The following is a 25,027-nucleotide window of genomic DNA, read 5'->3' as shown; positions in this document are numbered from 1 at the left end:
ATCAGGATATGCCTAATTTCTCAAGGACAGTGAATCTGATCACTCCTTATCACAGTTGTGTAAATTTACAATCAATAAATTAACAACTCTATGATAAGTTTCTCCCTAATTTTGACCACAGGAAACAGTGAGTTTGATTTCATGAAAACCATTTAATCGGGGTTATTTTATTTGCACTTAATTAATCATTTGTACATTGGAATCCTGACCCCCCCCCCCCCCCCCCCCCCCCCCCCAATTCATAACTAGATATTTCAAAGGTTAAAAAAATAAGATACAAGGGCCTGTGATTGGGATTAAAATAACAGTCAATATTGAAAGTTTATCTACCAATATACTGATAAAATTTGTAGAATTATAGGTTGCAGCAAAATAAATTAATAAATTGGAACATACAATTTTCTGTATATTTTTTTCTATTTTTATACATACACGTATCAGATATTCCTTTTTGAAAAAAAAAAACAAGAAGAAAGGCTGTTTGTTATACTCAGAGCTTCTCAAAGCGGTTACTATGCAGCTGGTCATCATCTCATCAACACAACTGGGAATCCTTTTTTTTGGGGGGGGGGGGGGGGGGTCAAACTTTTGAAATTATGTTCTTAGGGGGGGGTCATTATGTGGTTTTATAAAATAATGGGGGAGGGTCCCCAACATAAAATTTTATATAAAAAATTTGAACCGACCCCCTCAGCTGATAAATAATGACCATTCCCTAAGGACATACATGTAAGAAGAAGGTTATGCAGGTGGTGTTAGGTGAATATCATAATTTACACTTTACCGCCACGTCACTTACTTCCGGTTTATTTTTTTCCACAACATTGTTTTTGGGTGTATTTCTCAGCTATGCTTTAAAATGATTTACTGAAGCCAGTAGACCTGCTTTTAACCATGTTGGAGGAGGTATTTAAAAGTGTTTTCTTTTTCTGTAAATAGCAAATCAAATATTCTGTAATTGATTTTTCAGTTTCTGTTATCTTTTCCATAGAATCTTTCTAAAAAGTTTGTGACAAGTTTAAAAACAAAAACAAAAAAGTGAACAGTATTATAATCCAGTAGAAAAATAAACTAGATTACTGATTCCTCTCTCTCAAGACTTCATTATTTTAATTAAACTAGGACCATAATACCGCAAAGGACATCAGAGGCACAGTAACATGGTTTGAAAACACACAGATCGTCCCTTGATTTTTAGTGGGGACCCACTTACTGCCTAAGAGGTGGACCAGCTCCTGTCACACTTCAGGAATTCCATTTATAACCAACCAAAATGTTCCCATAAACAGGGGATCTGCCTTTGCCAAATGTAATTCTTCATGTTCTATGCCTCAATTAGCAAGTAGGTGGATGAAATTCAGCTGTAAAAAAACTTGGGTCATGAATTTAAAGCAGTGATTTTGTCCATCTGTATTAGGTTAAAAATTAGCACTAAGGACTGGACAGTCAAGGGTCTAACTTAAATAAGTTATCAGAGAAAAATAACATGCATGTGTTATTACAGACACTTTCATGAGTTGTCTACTCTTTTTTCCTTAGTCTGTAATAACATATGTTTGTTATCCGTTAAACATATCATAAATATTTTATCTTTAATGAGCACTTGGAAATTCTTAAAACTTTGCACAGTAAATTAATATATATTACCTTGATAACTAATTTTCTAATTCCATTAATACAATTTCGATCAACCATGGTACATGTACAATGTAAATCAATGAGACAAGGCTTTTAATCGCAAACTAAACTGTAATAACAAGGCTTATAAGTTATTACAAGCATGAAATTTACTGTTTGAGAGTAAATGAGACACTTGGAATCTTGCACAGTGCCTCATTACAAGCTCTGATCATCATTTCTTACAATGAATTGAAATACATTGTTTGCATGATGTCAGAGCAAAGCTTTTAAAGAGATACAGAGAAGCTGTAATAACACCCTTTTGTCATTGCAGGAATATATTTTCTGTAATAACATAGGTGTACTATGCATGATTTGTAAACTATGAGCTGTTATATCTTTGCAAAGATTAGTATCCTTAAAGAAAATTATGATATCAAAAGAAAGGTTGTATATTTTCCCTTTGAAACATGTACATGTAACATAACATATGTTATCACAGTTTTTTGATATTTTAGCCCACAATAACAGCATGTATGTTATTTTTCTTTAATAAATTATTTAAGTTAGACCCTTGACTGAAGGAAGATGTCTCAAGATTTCAAATCACCCTGTACAAAATGTACATATAATTGTTTATCATTTTGAGTTAGAGCCTATGAAGTTTTCTATAACTTTGATCATGTTGATATAATTTGTTGCAAAATTAGTACAACAGACTGTATATACTACCTGAGAAATATAATGTAGAAAGAGCAGGTGGGATTTTTTTTTTATTTTCATTTATTGTCTAAAAGTAGTATTCCTGACTGGTAGTTATTTCATAGTGCATTTCTTTTAGTCATGTTAGTCAAAAAATGAATTTAGTGTAAAAATGTACTTTCATTTTCAGAATTATTTAAGTCAGAATATGACCAGACTTGTTTTAGGTCTATAATATGTTTATGAATATTTTAATTTTAATTGGTGGCCAAAGTTTACCCTCTATGAACTCATAAATCTGTATGAGAGTTCACAAGGACCTCAGCTATTTATATTTAATTATCTTTATATTGAACATTTGTACTTACAAATGTACATGTAACATAGATTAAATTTTCCTCATTTTGTGTGATTACAGATGGTTGCATTGTAAAGTAAATTATAATATTAATTCCATTTTTTAGGTTCTCATGCTTATTTTTCCTTAGAAAAAATAGCATTGTCTTTCAGTGTTGTCATAATTTCATGTAAATGTGTGACCTTTTTAAAAATATGCTTGGGTCTTGAATTTGACCAATTTTGGTAACTTATCGACCTGTAGGAGTCAATATTTGCATTTTTTTAAATTCGGGTCAAATATTTCTTGCTTAGCACTATTCGACTTATAGGAGTCATAATTTGTCTTAAATTAAAGGGAAACAAATTTTGAAACCTTCATGTTAAAACCTGTAAAAGACAAAAGCAGATTTATACTTATTTATGTCTGATCTCTGACTGATGTACATGTAGTGCTGGATTTTTTTTTTTGCTCTCAGTTTCTGCCAGCACTCAATTCATTCTCAAGAATTGACATACATTTATGATGTAAACTAAGCTGAATTACACAGTATAGCCTAGACATGTTAGACAAAGCAGGGTTCTTACTTAAAAATAATATAATACATTATCATGATTATTATTTCAATCGATATACCATGAATAAAAAAGAACAAGGACAATTTTGATTATTTTTAATTTTTGGTTATACATCAGTGATATTGTTGGCTTTTTTTAAAACTACATGTACTTCTACCCTTTTTTATTGGGAAAATATGCGTCATTTTTATCATATTGGGAAATTCATAATAAACCATGAATTTGGCTGGAACTTCAATTTGCAGACCCCCTTTCAAGAGGTAAACCCTCATTTGAAATATGACCCTTTATTGTCATTGATGATACATAAACCCTCAAATCTGCACATATATTCATTTTAGGCATGAAAATGTATAAATGAGTGTTTTTCAGTTTGTATTCATGCACAATTACTACTGAGACTGCACAGTTTTGGGAAAAAAGTTGTCTTTTAGGGAATAATTCTAAGCCATTTTTTTTTTTCAAATTGGGATTCTTCTTCAGGGGAAAAAGCCTTTATTCTCCAGTAACTTAAGGCAAACAATATCACTCACTACAGGACAATGAATCATTCAGGGGAATTACTTCTAATGTGGGATGTAAATCCCTGATTCAAGTAACATTTTTTCCAGAAATTTTGGAGGGACATGAAGGAAGAGTTGTTGTTCTTTGATAATCACCAATTCAAGTAACTACAAATAAATCACAAGACAAAGTGATTTAATTTAATTGTAGCATTAATAAGATAATATTTATGATCAAGGGACTAGTTATACAATGAACATGTACATTATGTTGCTAACATTATCACAATATCAGACCCAACATCTGTGTTTATAGGACGACCAGTCATGTCAGGTCATGACTTTGTACTTACTAAAGGATAATGACATGAAAATCACTTGTTAGTATCAATCATAATTACATATGTACATTTACCTCTATTTTCTTTTAAAATATTAGTATTTTAGTTAAAGCAAAACTGTTTTTCTTTCAATTTTACTGATTAATTATCATGATTATTGGATGTAATCTTATTCTAATCCTATAGGTGTAACATTACCATGTTTAAGAGTTTTGGTATTAAATGTACTACAAAATCACAGAATTTCTCATTTATTTGTTATCATATATGCATTGTGGTATTTTTGCTAATGAGACATCTATAACTTTCTAAACAACTACAAAATTAATGTAACCGACTAATGTAAGCAGTTAAAATTCACCATACAACCTTCACTAATGTGCAAAACCCTTACATGAAAGGCCAATCTACAAAAAATGTAAGAATGCTCAATGAAATCAATTGGGTTTAGTGTGAAGAAGTAATAAATAGTATAAATCTCAAATCTTATAGAACTCCCGAAGTCATGGAAGTAGTTTTTAAGAATTCTACATGTTCTACATGTTCTTTTAGACATGCTAGAGTTTAACATGTTTAAAATGTAAATGTAGAGTAACAGTAGTTAGAAGGAATTCCTGCTGACAAATTAAGTACATTTTTGTATTTTTACATTCATATACATGTAAAAATACATGGATGTACATGTACATGTATATATCTATAATACTAAAATTACGAGGTCCAATTTGTCAGCCGTCATCACGTAAAAACGACAAATCAAAGAATTCAACTTTATATACAACTAATATAGTACAAAGGTGTAGATTAAAAATTACACCACTCCAGGCCCTTTTGTTTTCCACGTAATTGATATCGCCAATAATTAGGAAGTTCCAGGTCGAGTCCGATATCGATACCAATAGTATAATCACCTGTTACCTATTACCTTATCTGTACGTTCCGCATCTGACAGGCGCACCACCAAACGATGTATTCAGGATTAATATGCTATATAAACGGGTCATAATCACAGGGTTGACACTACTAAATTGTCAAATTCTTACCTATTGTAGTATTTTAATCCGTAAGACTTTCTAAGATAACAATACGAATACTAAAAATCTGGACTAAAAATAAGTTTCAATTTGTTAGCGGGCATGACGTAGAACAGCGAAACAAAGAATTCAACTTTATTTATAACTAATATAGGACAATGCTGTTGATTAAAAAATACTCCATTCCAGGACCTTTTGTTTTCCAAATATTTAATATTACCAATAATTGATAAGTTCCAGTTCGACGGGTTCAAACAGAAAGATTTGAAAGCAGAGAAAATTGTGTATCTTATAGTCGGCATGACTTTATCAGATGACAGTACTAATACTAAGATAAGGCTTGCGCATAGTTATATACTTTAATTCAGTCACGGACCCGCGATATCACGGGTGTGTTCTAGTAGTATAGAAGATTGATTGTTTATTAGTTTAAACATATTTATTTATAGTGGATTTGGAAACAAGTTATTACAAGTTATACCGATCCCTTTCCACTTTCAAATGACTTTACAGGGTGTTATTACAAATGCACCTATTACATTTTGTATTAACATGATTAATGTCAAGTGACAAATATTTCAAGCATATTTAAGAAGGGTGAAATAGTGATCTGCTGACAATTATAAATGATAATTTTCAAAACTCAAATGTAGTAAATATATTTATTGCAACAAGGAAATTTAAGCTGTTGTACATGTTGCACAAATACCAAGTTTAATTTGTGCATCCTTGTCAATTGATAAACATGTATACATGTATACAACATGTACAATCATGACAATGCATGTAACATTTGTTGAGAAAAGTTTATAATCTAACAAAGCCAACAAAATAATAAACATTGATCAAACAGGAAATCATTACATTGGATGGCAATATTAGTAATGTTAAAGAGGTTCACATTTGGGGAAATTGAAATAAGTGCAAACATATATTTAGATACATAAGAACACATTTACATATATAATTTTGCAGTTACATACTATTTAGTACTAAAATTATAAATATTGAATATTATAAATATTGATTGGTTTCTGAAAAATATAGCCTGTAAAGACCATTTTAGATATTGATTGTGAGGGGAATTAGGTATTCTAAATGTCCCCAATAATTATGTTCATTTCCTAATACAATAAAAAATGTACATATAAATTGGTGTTTATGAAAATGTCACCAGATTTTCTAGTTCAGCTGGGAATACAATGACATTTCAGCTTATAAAGCAATATTGTAAGTAGTTAAGGTACAATAATTTTATCATTAAACATGTTAATTTTGAAGGAAGAGATGCTAGGAATAGGTTAGGAGACAGCAAACAATCAAAGCCAAAACTTCCCAAAAATCTTCAACATCACTGACAATCTGTTATAATGGTGCCACCAGTATATTGATTGTGGGAATTGGGGAATGGGGAGCATTATTAAGTTGACTCTTATTTAAATTCTTTGAATAAACATTATAAGATCATGAAGATCAAATGTTTAATAGGAAAGTGAAATTATGTTCAAAGTTACATTTGTAATTCATTATAGTTTGATTATATTTGTTTCTGTTGTAAAGATATATATATACATTGTATATTGTAAATAAATTTTTATCTGATACATGTATATCTTATACAATGCAATACATGCTATATGATATATTTTATAAACTACTGTAAAAGCAGAAATTTTCGTGGAGGATTTTATTTCGTTTATTTTATGGAAAAATATATCCACGAAGTAAATCCCATCGAAATCTTGTATAGAGACAAAACCACAAAATGTTAACCCCTCGAAAATTAATGTTTATATACAGCATATGAGATTTCTCCAGAGTTCTATAAGATATCTTGAAGTTAGTCATTAGTATAGATAGTAAAATGGCTTGCCATAAATATTCAAAAAGTCATGATAGTGAATTCACAGTCATGCAATTAAAAAATAATATATCTATATAATCTATATATTGTTGTGATGACAATAATCCCGTTGTGTATTGATAAGTATCTTTATAACATATCCATTTACTTTAGGCATTGTATTTTGTTGTCAAAACATTTAATGACATCTGTTACAGTATGACTAGCTCTAGCTAGATCTTGCTTGGGAGGAAACAGATCAATAACACTAATTTGTATGATAATTTCAGATTGTGTAGAATGCACAGAATAAATGAACTAAGAAATGTCGGGAACAAGTAAAGGAAAACAGAACTTAGGTAAGTATATATTATGACTTAAACATGTGTTAAAGGTCATTTCGCAACAAATCATAATATATAAAAGAAAAAAATCAATTAAACATTGTTAAAGGTAAGTGCAAAGGTCATTCTAGAACAAAACCTTTTGAAATAAGCATGAGAAGGAAACAAACAAAACGTAAAACATATGTCAGTTCAGGGGTCTTGTTTTCTCATACAGAAAATTAGGAAAACCTATGAAACTATGAAGTTCAAATTGTTTCAGGAACAAACAAAAGATTTTGTAAGTTTAAAAGTCATGCCAGAAAAAGCTAAGGTAGGAATAGGAATGTGTAGAATGATTGCTGATACACTTGAAACCATAGGTCACCCTTCAGCCTTCAACAATGAGCAAATTCTATATCTTATAGTCAGCTAAAAAAAACGGCAAAATTGTAAACTATTCAAATAAGAAAACCAAAGGCCTTATTTATATAAAAAAAAGCAGATTTAATAAGAAGTAAAAAACAACAACCACTGAATTGCAGGCTTCTGACTTGGGACGGGCACATGCAGAATGTGCAAGTATTATTCATGTTACCTCCCGTTACCATGCTTACCTGGTATATATTTGTGTGACATCACTACATAAGAGTAAAAAAAAGAAAAATCAGTTGGAAATAGCTTCAGGTTGGCACAAAATACAAAAGTCAACCAACATTAAGACAAAAGGCACAACTTACAGTGCTTGTACCAATCTGTGAGTAATTACAGATACTGATAGCTAGTTCAAAACAAATTACAACTTACAAATTATAATAGATAAATTGTGGTGTCCCAAACAAAACATTGGTCAGTACATGTACACATTAAACAAATTAAGTGTTACAACGTGGTAAGCAGGCTAAGCAAATCATGACCTTGTGGAATGCCAATATATAAGTACTTACAATGTAGTAGACCAATAGTTTTCATAACGTTAACTGTGTTACAGTTTACATATTCATGTTTTATTTATCAAAAAACAAAATCAATATTTAAGTACCAATAAAAACCATGATGATGCATCATACTACAATGGTACATTGATAACCTTTTAAGAATCAGTTTATTCAAAGGATCATTTGGTTGTTTTCTCATTGACATTTTTACCCTATATATGTATATCTTTCTATTTATATCTTTCTATTTATATATATAGTTCACATTAAAAGATTCTTCTTGCTTGTGTTTAGAGAATTGCTGAGGGCTTTTTATTTGAATAAATCTTTTAAAGTCAATTAAAATTACTTTGATCCAGATCATTACCATGATTACTTCATCCCTGGTTTTAGGTAAACGTTAGTTATTCATACTATTGATGGAAAGCATTTCACTAGTTCATGAACCTATAATTTAATATCAAATTAGAATAAAGCAATCTAATTTTATATTGAAAATGATCAGCTATTTAACCTAATTCATAGCATGTTATAATTGTCATTGGTTTGTGGGTACTAATTTTTATCATTTGTTTATAGATTGAGGAAAATTTGTACAAAAGTAAATATTTGATTTCTTGAAATTGTCAAAGTCTGCATAAAATCCTACAGAAAATTTGTACTTAAGTGCCAGTCTTTGTAAGAATCAGGCAATTTAAAAAAAAATCAAAACATGGCTGAAAAAAACCCACCTACCTAGCCATCCTATTTTGAAATAACACTTGTCCTGTGTTAGAAATGGTAGGTCTTTAGTATCTGCGGGTCTGGTAACTTGAGAAATCTATAGATAAACTTTGGTTAGAATGATAGCAAATTACAGAGTTAGCTCCCCTTAATTGTTAATTTCTAGTGCATTTTAACCAAATTTTATCTCAAGTTACCAGAACAGGACAAGGAAACGAATGGTATATTTTTGCATCATTTTGAACATAAATTAATGTCAACCTGAGTGGGTTTTTGTTTGTCATGTTTTCACCACTGCCTAATTCTTAGGTAGACTATATAGCTAGCACTTAAGTAAACATTTAGAAATGTATTTCACCTTTACCCACAAAAATTGGTATCCCTCAAATATTAACAAGTCCACAGTTAATATTTTTATGGTTTTTTTTTAGTTCAGAAACTTTCAACACAGACTAAAGATGGGTTGAAGATAGAAAACCAAAGATTATGTAAGATACTAAATGACCTGAAGAAGAAGTACAAACTGACCTATGAGGTCATACAGCTACTTGATCAGGAATATGAACAATCTAAAGACAGCATGGTACTGAGATACCCACAGTTGAAAGATATGATAAGAAGAGCAACAACTGACCAGGTTCTACAACAGGCGGAGATGCCAAAGATTCCTAAACATAAAGGGGTTAAAGGTTTGTGTCTTTTGTTGTTTTTATGCCCCAGCTATTGTGGAGGGGGCATGAAGTTTTACCCTTCTCTGTCTGTATGTATGTCAGTATGTCCCAAAATTGGTTTCTGTTCTCTAACTTGAGTTTGCCTCAACCAAATATAATAAAACTTATACACAATGCTTATTACCACAAAACACAGATCAAGTTTAAATTTTGGTGGCATCATTTTATTTCCCTCTTTGTTTGTATGCTGTACAACAAGTCTGGGATAGACTGAGACAGCAATCTAATGACAAAAATCCAACAGATTTATTCTACATTATAATAAGATTAAGAGATGAAAGATACCAGTGGGACATTCAAACTCGGGAATTTCTCGCTACATTGAAGACCTGTTGGTGACCTTCTGCTGTTGTTTTTTCTATGGTCGGGTTGTTGTCTCTTTGACACATTCCCCATTTCCATTCTCAATTTTTACATAAATCGAAAATAAACTGACAATGCCATAGCTAAGAGAGAAGAAGATCAATAGACAAACAATGAGACAACTCTTCACCAGAGACCAAATGACATAGAAATATTCATTTTTTGGTATGTTGATTGTTCCAGAATGAAAGACAGTCAGCTAGTACAAACCGCATTCAGTTCAAAAATTCTTTCTCTTTATGGAATATCCCCATGCTGGTTAATGTAAGCGTTCGCTATGAAACTGTCTGTATAATACTTACTAAGGCCTTTTTAGCTCACCTGGCCCGAAGGGCCAAGTGAGCTTTTCTCATCACTTGGCGTCCGGCGTCCGTTGTCCGTCGTCGTCCGTCGTCCGTCGTCGTTAACTTTTACAAAAATCTTCTCCTCTGAAACTACTGGGCCAAATCAAACCAAACTTGGCCACAATCATCATTGGGGTATCTAGTTTAAAAAATGTGTGGCGTGACCCGGTCAACCGACCAAGATGGCCGCCACGGCTAAAAATAGAACATAGGGCTAAAATGCAGTTTTTGGCTTATAACTCAAAAACCAAAGCATTTAGAGCAAATCTGACAGGGGTAAAAATGTTTATCAGGTCAAGATCTATCTGCCCTGAAATTTTCAGATGAATCGGTCAATCGGTTGTTGGGTTGCTGCCCCTGAATTGGTAATTTTGAGGAAATTTTGCTGTTTTTGGTTATTATCTTGAATATTATTATAGATAGAGATAAACTGCAAACAGCAATAATGTTCAGCAAAGTAAGATCTACAAATAAGTCAACATGACCAAAATGGTCAGTTGACCCGTTTAGGAGTTATTGCCCTTTATAGTCAATTTTTAACCATTTTTCGTTAATTAAAGTAATCTTTTACAAAAATCTTCTCCTCTGAAACTACTGGGCCAAATTAATCCAAACTTGGCCACAATCATCTTTGGGGTATCTAGTTTAAAAAATGTGTGGCGTGACCTGGTCAACCAACCAAGATGGCCGCCACGGCTAAAAATAGAACAAAGGGGTAAAATGCAGTTTTTGGCTTATAACTCAAAAACCAAAGCATTTTGAGGAAATCTGACGTGGGGATAAAAATGTTTATCAGGTCAAGATCTATCTGCCCTGAAATTTTCAGATGAATCGGTCAATCGGTTGTTGGGTTGCTGCCCCTGAATTGGTAATTTTGAGGAAATTTTGCTGTTTTTGGTTATTATCTTGAATATTATTATAGAGAGATAAACTGTAAACTGCAATAATGCTCAGCAAAGTAAGATCTACAAATAAGTCAACATGACCAAAATGGTCAGTTGACCCGTTTAGGAGTTATTGCCCTTTATAGTCAATTTTTAACCATTTTTCGTAAATTAAAGTAATCTTTTACAAAAATCTTCTCCTCTGAAACTACTGGGCCAAATTAATCCAAACTTGGCCACAATCATCTTTGGGGTATCTAGTTTAAAAAATGTGTGGCGTGACCTGGTCAACCAACTAAGATGGCCGCCACCGCTAAAAATAGAACATAGGGGTAAAATGCAGTTTTTGGCTTATAACTCAAAAACCAAAGCATTTTGAGGAAATCTGACATGGGATAAAAATGTTTATCAGGTCAAGATCTATCTGCCCTGAAATTTTCAGATGAATCGGTCAATCGGTTGTTGGGTTGCTGCCCCTGAATTGGTAATTTTGAGGAAATTTTGCTGTTTTTGGTTATTATCTTGAATATTATTATAGATAGAGATGAATTGTAAACAGCAATAATGTTCAGCAAAGGAAGATCTACAAATAAGTCAACATGACCAAAATGGTCAGTTGACCCCTTTAGGAGTTATTGCCCTTTATAGTCAATCTTTAACCATTTTTCATAAATCTAAGTAATCTTTTACAAAATCTCCACTGAAACTACTAGGCCACAATCATCTTTGGGGTATCTAGTTTGAAAAATGTGTCCGATGACCTGGCCATTCAACCAAGATGGCCGCCACGGCTAAAAATAGAACATAGGGGTAAAATGCAGTTTTTGGCTTATAACTATGAAACCAAAGCATCTAGAGCAAATCTGACAAGAAGTTTAATTGTTAATCAAGTCAATATCTATCTGCCCTCCAATTGGTAATTTTTAAAGAAATTTTGCCGTTTTTGGTTATCTTGAATACTATTATAGATAGCGATAAACTGTAAACAGCAATAATGTTCAGCAAAGTAAGATCTACAAATAAGTCAACATGACCTAAATGGTCAATTGACCCCTTAAGGAGTTATTGCCCTTTATAGTCAATTTTTAACAATTTTCATTAATTTGGTAAATTTATGTAAATTTTTACCAAATATAGTTCTCTGTTACTAATGGGCAAAGTTCATTATAGATATAATTGTAAGAAGCAAAATCGTTCAGTAAAGTAAGAACTTCAAACACATCACCATCACCAAAATACAATTTTGTCATGAATCCATTTGTGTCCTTTGTTTAATATGCACATAGACCAAGGTGAGCGACACAGGCTCTTTAGAGCCTCTAGTTTTTTTAATTAGTTGGTTTACGGACAACTAGTGTCAAAGGTTAGGGTCGGAGGAGGTAAAAAAAATAAAAATAAAATAGCAATCTTCGATTTTTTTTTTGTTCACGTATAACTGTTCTGAAAAATTTGAGTTGGAGGAAAAAAAAAAAAAAATGCTGTTCATTCATGACATTACAGGGGTTGAGGAGGAGAAATAGTTTAGCTCTTATCTTGATATGCTTTGCATTTGATGGATGGATGGTCAATTGTTGTTTAATGTCTAGTGGCTAATCAGATGCATAATTAGGATGAGAATATGATAATGAGAAATGAAATGCTAAACTGACACACTGAGCCAGAATTTAAATGTGGTAGCTCACAAGGTAACAGTTCCCCCAAAGATATGTTACCTTACCCAAACACATTATTCTGACTCCTTTAATAATTGCAATTGCAGCGTGCTTGGCGAAGAAGCAGCAGATACCAATTTTTAAGTCTTTGATTTGACCGGGTCAAGGTTCAAACCCAAGATCTCTCACTCTCCAGGTGAACACAATACCATCACATTTAAGGTGCACGTGGTCTTCACGTATGAATATATGTGCATGTTTGACCCAAAAATCTTTTGAGGACAATATACTTGACATAAACAAATTTCTTTGATTTATGAAATGTTTGATAATCAACTGTGTTCATGATCCTATCATGCTGATGAAGAAATAGCAATGTACCAAAGTTTGACTAAAACACATATTTTGTACAGACAAGAAATTTGTTAGCATCTAAATTATGCATGAATCCCTTTCGCTGAAAAGTGGAAATGGTGGCAAAGAAATAAAAAGTTGAGATCAATGTTTTATTTTCAACAGGTAACTGCAGATAGTTCTTTAGTTTTTCCTCTTCCCATGAACCTTCATAGCATTTCTGACAGCAGGTAGCTTGCCGGAACTGTTACAGGTGGGACATTTGTCTGCGTCATTTCGAAGCTTTTCAAAATACGCCGTTCACTACAAACGCTTTATTGACACAGACAAAACGTTTTGGAACGCCTCGGATTTTTTTATTCACAGCACTCGAAAAATCGGGTCGGCGGAATAAAAAACAACACGAAATCAAAATTTTAATTTTATTTCACTTTTAAACAAAATCGGGTCGGCGGATCCGTAAACCAACTAATTAAAAAAAAAAGGCCTAAAGTAAAATAATGATATGACTTGTGCTCTTTTCACAGACAAAGTTTGATTGAAATTGATCTCTAGGTAAACTAGAATGTATAAGCTGAAAGAGTATTACAAGCTTTCATATGTACCCTATTGTACACTTATTCTTTCATCACTACCAGGGGCCATTTTTGTCATGATCACTTTGAATTTACTGTCCTTAATATTTATTTGGTTATGTTATTGTACATTTTAGATCTGTTCCATAGTACAGAAGGGACAACACAAGTTCAACAGCCTGTTCAATCAAGGTCTTCTAGTTTCTTACAAACCTGTAAACAGTTTGCTGTCCTTAATATTTATTTGGTTATGTTATTGTACATTTTTAGATCTGTTCCATAGTACAGAAGGGACAACACAAGTTCAACAGCCTGTCCAATCAAGGTCTTCTAGTTTCTTACAGACTTGTAAACAGTTTGCTGGCATTAATATTTATTTGGTTATGTTATTGTACATTTTTAGATCTGTTCCATAGTACAGAAGGGACAACACAAGTTCAACAGCCTGTCCAATCAAGGTCTTCTAGTTTCTTACAGACCTGTAAACAGTTTGCTAGCATTAATATTTATTTGGTTATGTTATTGTACATTTTTAGATCTGTTCCATAGTACAGAAGGGACAACACAAGTTCAACAGCCTGTCCAATCAAGGTCTTCTACAGAGCTCCAGATAAGCTGCGTATTTGCGTGATCACGCAATACAAAGAATAAAAAACCCAATGCAATTGCCCATTGCAGGGTTCAATAACCCAATTAATTCAAAGGAAAACCCAATAATATGCCAAAACCATGAGTTCTCGACCCTTTTATTGGCTTCCATTTGCGTTATTTACCCTTATCTGTTTACAATCGTCGCGTAAACTATTCTTATAATATTTATAATTGGAAATTTCCTTTCGTTCTAAAAATAGATCCCTGCATCAAGTAGCTGAAATGGGTCCCTGTTAGAGTTTTCCGTTGCTCAAAGGGTACACGTGTTTTTGAAAACATTTCGATCTTCTCGGTGTTTATCCAATTAGCGTGTGTCATGTAGTCATATTTTTTTCGCATTGCTCAGGATTTATCATAACATACATTGAATTAAAACGAAAGTGAATGTCCGGTAAAAATATTGAATACAGAAGCATGTTTTCTGCTTCTTTTGAAAAGCTGAGGGAAAGTTATGATGATAACAAGACTCAGCCAGTGTTTTTAGGAAGCGTCCATCGAACACACGGGCGTGTGTGCATACCTAAACGAGAACATTGCTAATAAAAACAGGGTTTCCTCAAAAACGAAATCAGTTGGAAAAAGTGAAAGGCCAAATCAATTATGACATGATAAAGCATCAGAAACCAAAAGTTCTATTTAAAGACAACTAAACCCAGGTTTATGAAAATTGGAATAAAACAAAACCATTCAAGTATAATTAGAGTTTATATACTATTTTTTTTTTCTTCATTTTACTGTTAATTAATGAATACACACACAGGCACTGGTCTCAGAATTTATTATATAAAGGTATAAGACGAGTGCCTGTGCATATACATATCCGTTTTTTTACAGTTTATATGAAAAAATACAAAACTGGCAGAAGGTTTGAAACGGAACACAAATTAAACCTACAATTGCTCCTCAGTGAATAAACCAAATAAAACAGCTAGCAAATAACCCTAACCCTTAACCAAATAAAACAGCTAAACAAAGAAAGAAACATATTTAAGATGGAAAAAATCTGGGGTTGCTATTGCCTAAATATTCAATATTGTGTTGATGAAAAACCCAATACATTAAGGAGCTTGGTGGTGAAAAACCCAATTTGATATTAACATGAGGGGTGAATTGGAATTGATCATGCAATTAAAAAACTTTATCACCCAATTATATTTGAAAATGGTGGGTTAAAAACCCAATTTATGAATTCTTATCTGGAGCTCTGCTTCTAGTTTCTTACAGACTTGTAAACAGTTTGCTGGCATTAATATTTATTTGGTTATGTTATTGTACATTTCAGATCTGTTTCATAGTACAGAAGGGACAACACAAGTTCAACAGCCTGTCCAATCAAGGTCTTCTAGTTTCTTACAGACCTGTAAACAGTTTGCTGGCATTAATATTTATTTGGTTATGTTATTGTACATTTTAGATCTGTTCCATAGTACAGAAGGGACAACACAAGTTCAACAGCCTGTCCAATCAAGGTCTTCTAGTTTCTTACAGACCTGTAAACAGTTTGCTAGCATTAATATTTATTTGGTTATGTTATTGTACATTTTAGATCTGTTCCATAGTACAGAAGGGACAACACAAGTTCAACAGCCTGTCCAATCAAGGTCTTCTAGTTTCTTACAGACCTGTAAACAGTTTGCTAGCATTAATATTTATTTGGTTATGTTATTGTACATTTTAGATCTGTTCCATAGTACAGAAGGGACAACACAAGTTCAACAGCCTGTCCAATCAAGGTCTTCTAGTTTCTTACAGACCTGTAAACAGTTTGCTAGCATTAATATTTATTTGGTTATGTTATTGTACATTTTAGATCTGTTCCATAGTACAGAAGGGACAACACAAATTCAACAGCCTGTCCAATCAAGGTCTTCTAGTTTCTTACAGACTTGTAAACAGTTTGCTGGCATTAATATTTATTTGGTTATGTTATTGTACATTTTAGATCTGTTCCATAGTACAGAAGGGACAACACAAGTTCAACAGCCTGTTCAATCAAGGACTTCTAGTTTCTTACAGACTTGTAAACAGTTTGCTGGCATTAATATTTATTTGGTTATGTTATTGTACATTTTAGATCTGTTCCATAGTACAGAAGGGACAACACAAGTTCAACAGCCTGTCCAATCAAGGTCTTCTAGTTTCTTACAGACCTGTAAACAGTTTGCTAGCATTAATATTTATTTGGTTATGTTATTGTACATTTTAGATCTGTTCCATAGTACAGAAGGGACAACACAAGTTCAACAGCCTGTTCAATCAAGGACTTCTAGTTTCTTACAGACTTGTAAACAGTTTGCTGGCATTAATATTTATTTGGTTATGTTATTGTACATTTTAGATCTGTTCCATAGTACAGAAGGGACAACACAAGTTCAACAGCCTGTCCAATCAAGGTCTTCTAGTTTCTTACAGACCTGTAAACAGTTTGCTAGCATTAATATTTATTTGGTTATGTTATTGTACATTTTAGATCTGTTCCATAGTACAGAAGGGACAACACAAGTTCAACAGCCTGTCCAATCAAGGTCTTCTAGTTTCTTACAGACCTGTAAACAGTTTGCTAGCATTAATATTTATTTGGTTATGTTATTGTACATTTTAGATCTGTTCCATAGTACAGAAGGGACAACACAAATTCAACAGCCTGTCCAATCAAGGTCTTCTAGTTTCTTACAGACTTGTAAACAGTTTGCTGGCATTAATATTTATTTGGTTATGTTATTGTACATTTTAGATCTGTTCCATAGTACAGAAGGGACAACACAAGTTCAACAGCCTGTCCAATCAAGGTCTTCTAGTTTCTTACAGACTTGTAAACAGTTTGCTGGCATTAATATTTATTTGGTTATGTTATTGTACATTTTAGATCTGTTCCATAGTACAGAAGGTACAACACAGGTACAACAGCCTGTCCAATCAAGGTCTTCTAGTTTCTTACAGACTTGTAAACAGTTTGCTAGCATTAATATTTATTTGGTTATGTTATTGTACATTTTAGATCTGTTCCATAGTACAGAAGGGACAACACAAATTCAACAGCCTGTCCAATCAAGGTCTTCTAGTTTCTTACAGACTTGTAAACAGTTTGCTGGCATTAATATTTATTTGGTTATGTTATTGTACATTTTAGATCTGTTCCATAGTACAGAAGGGACAACACAAGTTCAACAGCCTGTCCAATCAAGGTCTTCTAGTTTCTTACAGACTTGTAAACAGTTTGCTGGCATTAATATTTATTTGGTTATGTTATTGTACATTTTAGATCTGTTCCATAGTACAGAAGGTACAACACAGGTACAACAGCCTGTCCAATCAAGGTCTTCTAGTTTCTTACAGACCTGTAAACAGTTTGCTGGCATTAATATTTATTTGGTTATGTTATTGTACATTTTAGATCTGTTCCATAGTACAGAAGGGACAACACAAATTCAACAGCCTGTCCAATCAAGGTCTTCTAGTTTCTTACAGACCTGTAAACAGTTTGCTGGCATTAATATTTATTTGGTTATGTTATTGTACATTTTAGATCTGTTCCATAGTACAGAAGGGACAACACAAGTACAACAGCCTGTCCAATCAAGGTCTTCTAGTTTCTTACAGACCTGTAAACAGTTTGCTGGCAAATCTGACGATTCTTCTTATGAAATGAAAACAGTTACTAGAAGTAAGATTTCGTATTATAATGGAATTTGATGCGACTGTCATACAAGTGAGAGGTTTAGCTAGCTATAAAACCAGGTTCAATCCACCATTTTCTACATTTGAAAATGCCTGTACCAAGTCAGGAATATGACAGTTCTTGTCCATTCATTTTTGATGCGTTTTGTTATTTGATTTTGCCATGTGATTATGGACTTTCCGAATTGATTTTCCTCTGAGTTCAGTATTTTTGTGATTTTACTTTTTGTTAAATCTGAAAAGGCTGATAAATGAACAATTAAAAAACATAAACAACTTAATTTGTTAACGTTGATTACATTACTGTTTGGGACTAATAATTTCTGTTTCTTTGATAAATCAGCAGAGATAAAATATTTATGCACTCATGGCTTCATGACCTCCATTACTGTTTACTGATAATAACAAAGTACCACTATACGCAAGGAAACAAGTTTAATTTCAGGGAATCAGTTTCTAAACTAGAATTCGTCCAATAAACGACTTTGTCAAACAAGAACAAAACGAACCGGAAAGTACCATGTAAAGACGATTTCCTTTCCCGAATTAAGGTGGTACCTAACACTACAAGGAGATAACTCTGTAAAATCAGCAGAACGTTTTAATGACGTTGTGTTCTTAAGGGAATATTAAGCTTCTCAATGATCAAAGTACGTGTTTGTCAAACTGCTATATAACCAGTGTAATTTTTCTGATTAAACGGTTGGTTCAAATTTTTTGAAATTTTTATATTTTTGTCAAAGGGCCAAAGTAAATACTTTGTCAAAATTTTAAGAAAATTAAACGAGCCAAATTAATTTTAGTTAAGGTGTTAGGTACCACCTTAAAACTAGTGTACTATTACCTGGGTTTTCACTTGCCCGATGATTTTTTTACTGCCCCCAAGAAACGGGAAATGGGAATTCTGAAGCCCTGAATCTAGATCCCTGAACTTCATAGGAAGATTGCACACATTTTGAAGATATGCAGCAACTATTATAAATTGTTTGAGAAATATTTTGAAAAGAGCAGTCTGGGTAATCTCAAAAAGAGCTTTTTGGCATATAAATGGATAAGGATTTTTTTTGGGCACAAAATTGGAAAGAATAATATGGATTTCTCATTGACTATAACCGATTTTCCTTTATATTCATATCCACTAAGTTGCAATAAAGACCAGAATATGTGGTATGATTGCTAATGAGACAAATCTCCACAAGAGACCAAATAACACTGTACAGCCTTCAACAATGAGTAAAACCCATACCGCATAGTCAGCTATAAATGGCCCCAAAATAACAAATGTTAAACAATTTAAACAATTAAAAAACTATTAGTGATGTCCTGATTTATTTTAAGACTTAGAAGACACATGCTATATTCATATTTGTGACACTATAAATACTCACTCTACTTGTTTCAATTACAGATCTTTCTGACATGCATAAGAAAGAGATAGAAGATGATAACAAAAACAAGGAACACATGATCAGCGTGTATGAAAATAAATTCTTAAGAGCTCACAACAGACTAACTAAACTGAAGCAGGAGTTTATTGCATCTAAAGAAGATCTTCTACCCGTTAGATACAACAAGTTGAAAGAAATGATAAAAACAGTAACTAAAGATGAAAAATTAAAACCTGAGTAAAGAAAGGATGTTATGTTTGATATTAGTGCTTTAGTTCTCAGGTTTATGTTGTTATTTTTTTTTGTAGGGGGAGGGGAGGGGGTGTTAAGAAAGACGGTAATTTCTTTTTCATAAACGTGCAATTCTATTTTAATTATCATGACGTACATCCCTTTAGATAAAAAATTACTACACTTTTTCTATACTATAACATTTAAGTTGAACTATTTTTTCTACATAGCTCCCTTACTGTATAACTTATATAATAAATCAAACTATACATTTTATTTATTTTTTAGCTTTAAGATATAATCATTGATATTGTCTAAAGCCAACTTTTGAAAATAGATTGTTTTCATTTTTCTGATAGTATAGTCATTATTTACATACAGTCTGGGATTGAATTGTTTTACATGATAAAATTTGCAAACCTTCATGGATTGTTATGAAACTTTAACATGCTCTAATCTTCATTACAAAAAAAGAGCATCTAGATAAAGATCTGACTATTTTCTTCAATTTTAAATTGTACTGATAAATGAACTCTTTATTTTTTATGTCAACAGTATACTTTTACACTGACATCAGCAATTACTATTTCAGCTAAACCCTTTATGAATTTATGCATTGAGTTGATTTAGAATCTTCCTGCTTAGGACATATGTTGCTGTCTTTATTTTTTACATGGTGCTTTAACTTTTACATTTATTTTGTCACTGATATGACAACTACTAATATTGTTTTTTTGCATGTTTCTATTTTTTTATGTAAATAATGATGATGTTTTAATGTTATGTTGTGATCGGTTACATGGTTACGGTATTTTGACAGTTTGAAATTTATATGATACATAGATGTGTTCTTTTTAACTAAAATGCATTTACCTTGAATGAAGAAAGTGTACTTAAAAATATAATGTTTTAAGGACTTGTAGCAATTAAAACCAAACAAATTTGAGTACTAAAAATTGTATGAAATTATTGAAAATTTTAACTGATTTGTCATCTTATCATCTGTAAGGTATATTTTGGGAAAATTCAAGACCAGGAGACTGAGGTCTATTATATAATAATATTAATTGAATTGAAATACACTTTGCTGAAAAGGATTTAACAATACTCTGTTTTACTTTCTGTTGTGACCATTATAATGTTAACCAATGAAAAGTTTGCTTCCAATATTAGGATGTGTGTATCTCTACAACAAAACCTGAGTATTTGGAATATGTTGTTAAAATAAAAAATCAACAGTATTTCAGGTCCTTTTTTGTAGAGTTTACACACAGTATCTGTAATTTTGTTTTGAATTCAGTTTTTAATGTGGTAAGGGAAATAACTAAGTATTACCATATTCTTTTAATATTTTCAACTCAGTGATTTGCAAACAATTTTTTTATATATTTTTTTTTCATTTTATCTGTCTATATCTTGCCTGAAATATCTGAATTTTGTTAGCTAATATAGAATTCTGTTTAAAAGATGGAAAAAAACCAGTTTTTTATGCCTGGAAGTCCAACTTTAGATTTGTTATATATTTTCTAGACAAATGTATATGATTAAATTGCACTACGTACTGGTACCCCAAAGCACACATATGTTATTCTAATTTCATTTTTTTTTCAATCAGATTAGTATAGAGATATTGTGTCTTACAAGATCTAACAACACGTCATTGTACTTTCTGTTATTGCTTTAATTAAATCAACAAATGAAATTTCAGTCTTCAAATATTTGAATGTGTGAAGGATCCCAAAACATTTTTGAAATAGAAAGAAGAATGCATTGTTGTCAAATTCTTGAAATCAAAAAAAGAATATTAATGATCTGTATTTGAATCTGATTGTAATTATTTTTAAAAATTGAATGATGTCTCAGTTTAAGATGGTGTTTATTTTGTCTACCTACATCCATCAACAACTCCTTAATGTTTATATTAACCTTCTTAGCTGTTATTTGTTTTTACAGGAGTAAAACATATAATTGAGAAATTTTAAAATATTTTGTACTCTGGTAAAGGATTTAATGTAATTTCAGAAATTTTAGTGATGTTTTATTTTTTTTGGAAAAACAGGATAGGTTTTAAGAAGGAGTGAAAAAAACAGTTGCATTTAACTGAAATATGGCATCATTTGTATCTATGCCAGATATCTTGAATTCACATAACATGATCCTGCCTTTTTTGTTCTTTTTTATTGGAATCTACATAATCAAATCAAATCAAATTAAATCTATTTTATTGTCATAAAACATTTACACTAAGTTTTAGGCAATCCAAATTTAAACAAACAACAAAATAAAACAAAATAGTATGTAAATAAGTGATCAATTTACAATATAATAATAAAATAATATGAATGCAAACATGAATTTCTGAATTTACTGTATGACAAAACGAGCATGACATTGTTATCAAATCTTTTCTGTTATTCAATTTTATTGTTAACATTTGGTTGTGGAAAATATTTTTACATGACTTTTTTGTAAAAACTATGCTTATTTCAGATAATGTATATTCATTATTTTGGGGGATATTAGTGATTTATGATTATGACATATTTGCATGTTCCAGCTGGATACTTGTTTTCACCATTTAATTATTTTTTGCATACTATACTAATAAATAATAGCTTTTTGTTGAACAGTGAAATGCCTGTTAAAATGATAAAAATTGTTGTTTGTGGATGTACTTCTTAAGTGTTTCTGTTTTCTTATTTTTTTAATAGATTCATTAGACTGTTTGTTTTCCTGTTTGAATGGTTTTACACTAGTCATTTTGAGGGCCTTTTATAGCTTGCTGTTCAGTGTGAGCAATGGCTCTGTGCTGAAGGTCGTATTTTGAATTATAATGGTTTATTTTTTTTTACAAATTGTGACTTGGATGAGTAGATGTCTCATTGGTGTTCATACCACATCTGATATCTTTTAACGAGGGTGGTAAAGGGTTATTTTCGTGCAACGTGATCGCCGTTTTTTATTTCACGTTCAACGTGTTTTTACTTTTTTATTTGACGTTCAGTCGTGCAAGACGGGTGCCTCGTTCAATGTGTTCTGCTTATTTAATTTTACGTGCATTGTGATTTTCAAAGTCTTATTTTGCGAGCTCGTTTTTTTCAAATAAAATTCAAACACTTGGCAGAGATTGTCAAGAAATACTTTTTTAAAAGCCGTAAACCAATTATATCATAAATGTGTATAAATCGGGAATATCAAGTAAAACAAAGAGTTAATATATACAAGAAGACAGTGACTCAGTCACAAAAAGTTCACATAAAAGTATTTATTTTTCGTGCAACGTTCATTACAGAAATTATTTCTCGTTCAACGTGAAATTATGTCTTATTTCACGTTTTTTTCGTGCAAGCACCCCCCCTTTACCACCCTCTTTAACCTTTAACCAATGAAATTAAAAAAAAAACGTATTTAAATTTATATTACAAAATAGATATGTTTAGCTGTTGATCAATAATATATTGCAGGACTATCTATATCGATATCGGAATTGCTTTAGTTGTCTTGTGGTAGCTTGCAGGCCTAGGGTGATTGTGGTCATAGGTCTGATCCTAATTCAGATCAAATCAAATCAAAGACCATGAAGACTTAAGAATTTGTATGTGCTGTTTCTTTGATAAGCAAATAATTTTTTACTTTAATACGACATTAAATATTTAATCAGTATAGAGATCCAGTAGTTCAAAGCAGGATTTGTATACATCATATGACTATGTTCTTTGTAATGATATGCATATATAATAATTGCAGCTGGAAGTATAGTTAAAATTTGCCATTGTTTCTTGAAAATAAAATTGAGAATGGAAATGGGGAATGTGTCAAAGTGACAACAATCCGACCATAGATCAGACAACAGCAAAAAGACTGCTCCAGTTAACCTTATCTAATTTTACCAGGATAAGAAAGCACATTTTTTGTTTTTATTAAACTAATAGGTTGCAACCAAGTTACATATATATATTTTTTTGTAATAGGTCACAAACCTGATAAGAGGCTGTTTTTGTGAATGAAATGTTTTTATTTTACACAATTTTGATGAAGCACATCACACAAATAAGAGATATTTCCCTTTGCCATCAATTGTTTAATTGGCTAAAAATGTTTGAATAATTTTGTTGTTATATTTAACATGTCATTCTTGATATCTCACTCATTGTGTTCATCTTACACTGGCATCGTGCAAATTCTGTTTGATATCTGTTCATATATATACACAGTCAGTAACATTAGAAAATAATGATGCATATATAAAGTTTAATATTATTTTATGAATATAATATAATGTTATGGTGCTGTGGTTAAATAATTGTGCTTACAAAGATCTGAATCTAATTTTATATAATTAAAAAATATTGAAAGCTATTGGTTTGTTATGTTATATATCACCTGAAAACTTGTATTCAGTCTTCAGTGTGAAAAGGTATCACTTTGTGAAAAATATTCTACCCTAAAACCACTACAAATTTGAACCAATCTTTGAATGAATGTAGGGTATTTTGGTGTATTCTTGTCAACAATCATGAACACAAGAGCATATAATAGAAGAACGACTAGAGGAAAAACTGCTGTAATTTTTGAGTTATTCTAAAAATATCTGAAGAGCATTAAGAGATCAATTATATAGGGCCTGTTATTGTACTACCTTGAAATACATCAATACACCTCCTCACTCTTGGTTTGCCATTACTAGACACCACAACAGTTCCCGTAAAATTTTGACGTTATAATAGAAAATGTCTGGCGCAACAATGGAAAAGTTATTGTTGTATGACATCAATAGTTAAAGCTGTAAAGATTCTCTGCCTCTGGTCAAGCGGCACAGATTTCCAAATAGTAATTAGGTGTGTATACTCTTAGATACTGCACCTAAAAACGGATAGGTTGTAAACTGAAATCCACTTGCCTATAATCAAGTGTATTATTCAGTTGGGAACCAGGTAGGGTCCATGGTTGTTCCATAATATATAGTACCTAAATACATCAATATCATATTTTATTTTACCATCGCACAATACCTTAAAGAATGAAGGATATTCTTGCGATGAGTCAAGTTCTTAAACCCGCGAATGTCTTGCATGCTGTCTCGTATAGGTCATCAATTCTGCTAGGTAAACAGGTTATTTTTCAGTCATGTAGGTCATCATTAAGGCGAGGTAATCAGGTTACATCGTCAAACAGGTCATCAATATGGTTTGTCAAGTAATTGTACCGCCGTACATGTTACATTACGACTAGGT

The 25,027-nt window shown here is 31.8% G+C and overlaps 1 protein-coding gene across 2 annotated transcripts; it reads left to right on the top strand.

Moving 5' to 3' along the window:
• Positions 1-775: 775 nt before the first annotated feature.
• LOC139488928 (uncharacterized) lies at positions 776-24,152 on the top strand. Of its 2 annotated transcripts, none has more exons than XM_071274907.1 (5): positions 776-906; positions 7,249-7,317; positions 9,374-9,631; positions 18,023-18,160; positions 19,583-24,152. In XM_071274907.1, the coding sequence occupies exons 2-5, from the start codon at positions 7,284-7,286 to the stop codon at positions 19,801-19,803; spliced, it is 651 nt and encodes a 216-aa protein (XP_071131008.1). In that variant the 5' UTR covers positions 776-906; positions 7,249-7,283; the 3' UTR covers positions 19,804-24,152. The 2 variants fall into 2 exon arrangements, with proteins under 2 accessions (XP_071131008.1, XP_071131009.1); XM_071274908.1 differs by lacking the exon at positions 776-906 and adding an exon at positions 6,217-6,345.
• Positions 24,153-25,027: the final 875 nt, after the last annotated feature.

This window comes from Mytilus edulis, chromosome 9 (genome assembly GCF_963676685.1).
Source record: "Mytilus edulis chromosome 9, xbMytEdul2.2, whole genome shotgun sequence".
Classification (NCBI taxonomy): Eukaryota; Metazoa; Mollusca; class Bivalvia; order Mytilida; family Mytilidae; genus Mytilus; species Mytilus edulis.
Note: the sequence above shows the minus strand (reverse complement) of the source record. Positions and strands in the feature narration are given on the sequence as shown.